Below are 3,689 nucleotides of genomic sequence, written 5' to 3'. Positions count from 1 at the left end.
GCACACACATGCACAGCATCCTCTGACCTCTGCACACACACACAGCATCCTCTGACCTCTGCACACACACACATGCACAGCATCCTCTGACCTCTACACACACACACAGCATCCTCTGACCTCTGCACACACACACATACACATGCACAGCATCCTCTGACCTCTGCACACACATACACACATGCACAGTATCCTCTGACCTCTGCACACACATACACATGCACAGCATCCTCTGACCTCTGCACACACACCCACATGCACAGCATCCTCTGACCTCTGCACACACACACATGCACAGCATCCTCTGACCTCTGCACACACATAGCATCCTCTGACCTCTGCACACACACAGGCATGCACAGCATCCTCTGACCTCTGCATACACGCACAGCATCCTCTGACCTCTGCACACACATACACACATGCACAGCATCCTCTGACCTCTGCACACACATAGCATCCTCTGACCTCTGCATACACGCACAGCATGCCCTGTCCCATTAATAAGTCAATGTGGAGGTTCTCTTAGATTCTCACTGTCTACTGAACATCAATATTGTGGAGACATTTTTCTACCAGCAACCCATGTCTGGGTTTGGACAAATTCATACTCCAAGGTTGTACGACTTACTCAGAGCATGGTCTGTGTTTGATATCGTAAATGTGTGCTCCATAAATCTGAGGCTGTCCCAGAATCCCTTCCTAAAGAGCTCCTGCCCTGGGGACCCCTTCTTGCCTGAGGTGGGGTTCCTCTGAGCAGTGAGAGAGAGAGAGCTGATTTCCCATGTGATGTAGAGTGTGAACCACCTTACCTTTGAGAGACATGGGGTCCAACACTGTGGTGAATTGTGCCACTCGGCTGAGAAGGTAGCTCTGAGGAGTGTGTGTGTGAGTGCAGGTAGCGAGAGATCCAGAATTCCACCTTAACATCTTTTCTCCTTTAGCTTCTTCTGAAGTCCAATGTCAGCGTTGGCTTTTCCCTCTGATTCTAACCACTAATGCTTTCCAGACACTGTTTTAGTCACCTGACAGGCAAGCCCCGACCTTCTGACCTTCCGACATTCCTCTGCAGCCCTTAGGTCCTCCTTAGATCTTGCTTAGAAGCTACTACCCCAGCTTGCGCAGGCTGGGCAGGCCCAGTTAGATTCTCTGCAACAGTGACTTCCCAAGTTCCTGAGCACTGAAGAGTTCCCTAGCCCACAGTGCCAGCTGAGGCCCCTCTGTCACCTGGAGCCTGAGAGAAAGTAGGACTTGGGGGGCAATTCCAAACTTGGGTCCCTGATCAGGGCTGGATAAGGTGTTCTGTGGTCTTAAGCTTCTTTATAGAATTGCTAGGCATCCAGGCTTAACACCCACTGTGTTCTGGGGTCTGTATGCTGGCTTCTCATGACCCCTCCACAAGCAGCTCCAAGTGCTAAAGGGAAGAGATGGGGAGAAGCCCTCTGTCCCTGTGGGAGCCTCTGAGCTGTCTGAAGTCATGGCTTCCTTCCTCTGAGAGCTAGGCTCCAATCTCAGGGAAGCTGAAGAGAGTCGCTAGTGTGCCCCTGGCAGAGCTGCAGTTACGTTTAACCATTCCTGAGGCAGGAGGACAGTCAGGACTAGATAGTGAGAAGTGAGATTCCACATCTTAAAAAAAAAAAGAAACGAAGTGCATCTTAGGCCAGCAAGCCCGGCCGGCCTGCTCCTGCACAGGTAGATGTGCTTGCAACAACAACTAGAGTGTGTGTGGCCATTAGCCCTCACCCAGGCTGTGTCAGTGGCTGGTCTCAGCTCTCTGCCTGGGCAACTCCCATCTGCCACCAGATAAATGGCCCCTGTACTGACCACCCATGATGATGCTCCCTGCCTACCCGCTCCAGTGAGTTAGGACAGAAGGGTTTGGAGTGGGGCAGATAGAACAGCTCCTCACTGGAAAGCAGTACCCTCCAGCTCACCTAAGAGGGGTACCTGGCTCTGTTCCCCAAGAGTGCTGTTGAATTGGGGGGGGGGGAGAAAAGCCAAAATCCTCTGAAGAGCCCGAAGTATCTTGAGGGCAGCCCCTTGTACCCCTTCCTCTCTGTATCTCATTTTGTTGTCCCTGATCTGTCATATTGGGTCCTGTGTCCCCTCCCCAGCGTCCCTCCCCCGTGCTCTCCCTAGCCCATGCTTCCATGTCCTGTCTCTTCTGTTCATCCTGCATCCTTTGTTCCCTGTTGTCTGTGGTGGAGCGGGGCTTGCAGAGGACTTTGGGTATCACTTTCCACAGGGAGCGGTGTTGAGGGGCTGCCGGGCACCCCTAATCCTTGTGGGAGAGAGGGCCCTGAGGTTATCCTAGGAGGTATGCAACCTGTCTCCTCCTGGGGGCCCAGCCACCCTGGCAAGCATCAACGTCACCCTGCCTGGGGCTTAGGCCTAGAAGCTGTTTGACATTGTGGACCCTTAACTGAACTCGGCTAAGTGACTAAGGGTTCCCAGTGACAGACAGGAGGGGGTCCCCATCATCTGGCTCCAAAAGAATCAATTCCATGTCCTGTGGGTTGGAGCCTCTGCTCTTCAACTAGGGCCACTGTGGTCGGGCTTCCCTGGGAGGAACCTGGCCACCTCCCTCTGAGATAGGCATTCTTTGGGGTCCAGCTGGGGGCTGACAGGATGTCTGTGTCCTGTCTCCTTGTCCTTGCAGATGGAGACCTCACGGATACCATCAGTGGTCCGCGCTCCACTGCTTCAGACCTGACCAGTAGCAAGACATCCACCAAGAGCCCCACCCAGCGCCATAACCCCTTCAATGAGGAGCAATCTGAGACTGCATCACCCGACACCACCCCTGTGCACACGGCCTCTCAGGAGAAGGAGGAGGCCCAGGCCCCAGACCAGCCAGATGCTTGTACAGAGCTTGAAGTTATCAGGTGAGCAGGGAACGGGCCCAGAAGAAGGTGGACGAGCGTCTGTGGACTTACTATGTAGTCCAGGGCAGACAGTCTCCCCCAAGGGCAGGAGACGTCTCTGAGACTTAAGAAGCAACCCGTCAGCCGGGCGTGGTGGCGCACACCTTTAATTCCAGCACTTGGGAGGCAGAGGCAGGCGGATCTCTGAGTTCGAGGCCAGCCTGGTCTACAGAGTAAGTTCCAGGACAGTCAGGGCTACACAGAGAAACCCTGTCTCGAAAAACCAAAGCAAACAAATAAAAAGAAGCAACCCCTCCACACCTTGTGGTGTTCCTTGGTGTTGTATGTGTTTTTTATTATTATTATTATCATTATGTATTGTGTTGCTTATTAACTCTACTAGGTCTATTACTATGACCCAGCCAGCCCCCCACTCACAAATGGAGATGACCCCTGTCAATGCATTTAATCAGTTACTGGGCGATTGTCCCTAATCTGTTTTTCTATACACTAGGCTGGCCAGTTCCCAGCTCTGTTCCCAATGTCACTTGCTGTTTGAGTGCTGTCCGGGCTCTTTCTGCCCCATCGGCCTGTCCTAAAGATGCAGTTTCGTTGGCCTCACGTTCACAGTCTATCCTGGTCAGAGCCACTCAGCTCTTTGACCTCCCTGGGGCCTGCTCTGAGAACTTTCCAACCCAATTGAAGAGACACCCCTTATCCTGTTATAACTTCTTGTCTGAGGCAGGAGCATTACTCTTTAGGGTCTGGGCCTGGCACACATATTCTCCCTCTCCCTCTCCCTCTCCCTCTCCCTCTCCCTCTCCC

At 53.0% G+C, this 3,689-nt stretch overlaps 1 protein-coding gene across 2 annotated transcripts in view; it reads left to right on the top strand.

Annotated features, from left to right (window-relative positions):
- Plekhm2 (pleckstrin homology and RUN domain containing M2) overlaps nt 1-3,689 on the top strand; it is a 40,544-nt gene that overhangs the window by 28,728 nt on the left and 8,127 nt on the right. For both annotated transcript variants that reach the window (XM_021159317.1, XM_021159316.2), the window contains one exon: nt 2,660-2,885. In XM_021159317.1, the coding sequence (XP_021014976.1) occupies nt 2,660-2,885 (226 nt within the window). The remainder of the gene's footprint in view (nt 1-2,659; nt 2,886-3,689) is intronic.

The sequence above is a fragment of the Mus caroli genome, chromosome 4, assembly GCF_900094665.2.
Source record: "Mus caroli chromosome 4, CAROLI_EIJ_v1.1, whole genome shotgun sequence".
Lineage (NCBI taxonomy): Eukaryota > Metazoa > Chordata > Mammalia > Rodentia > Muridae > Mus > Mus caroli.
This window is presented reverse-complemented; position numbering and strand designations above follow the sequence as displayed.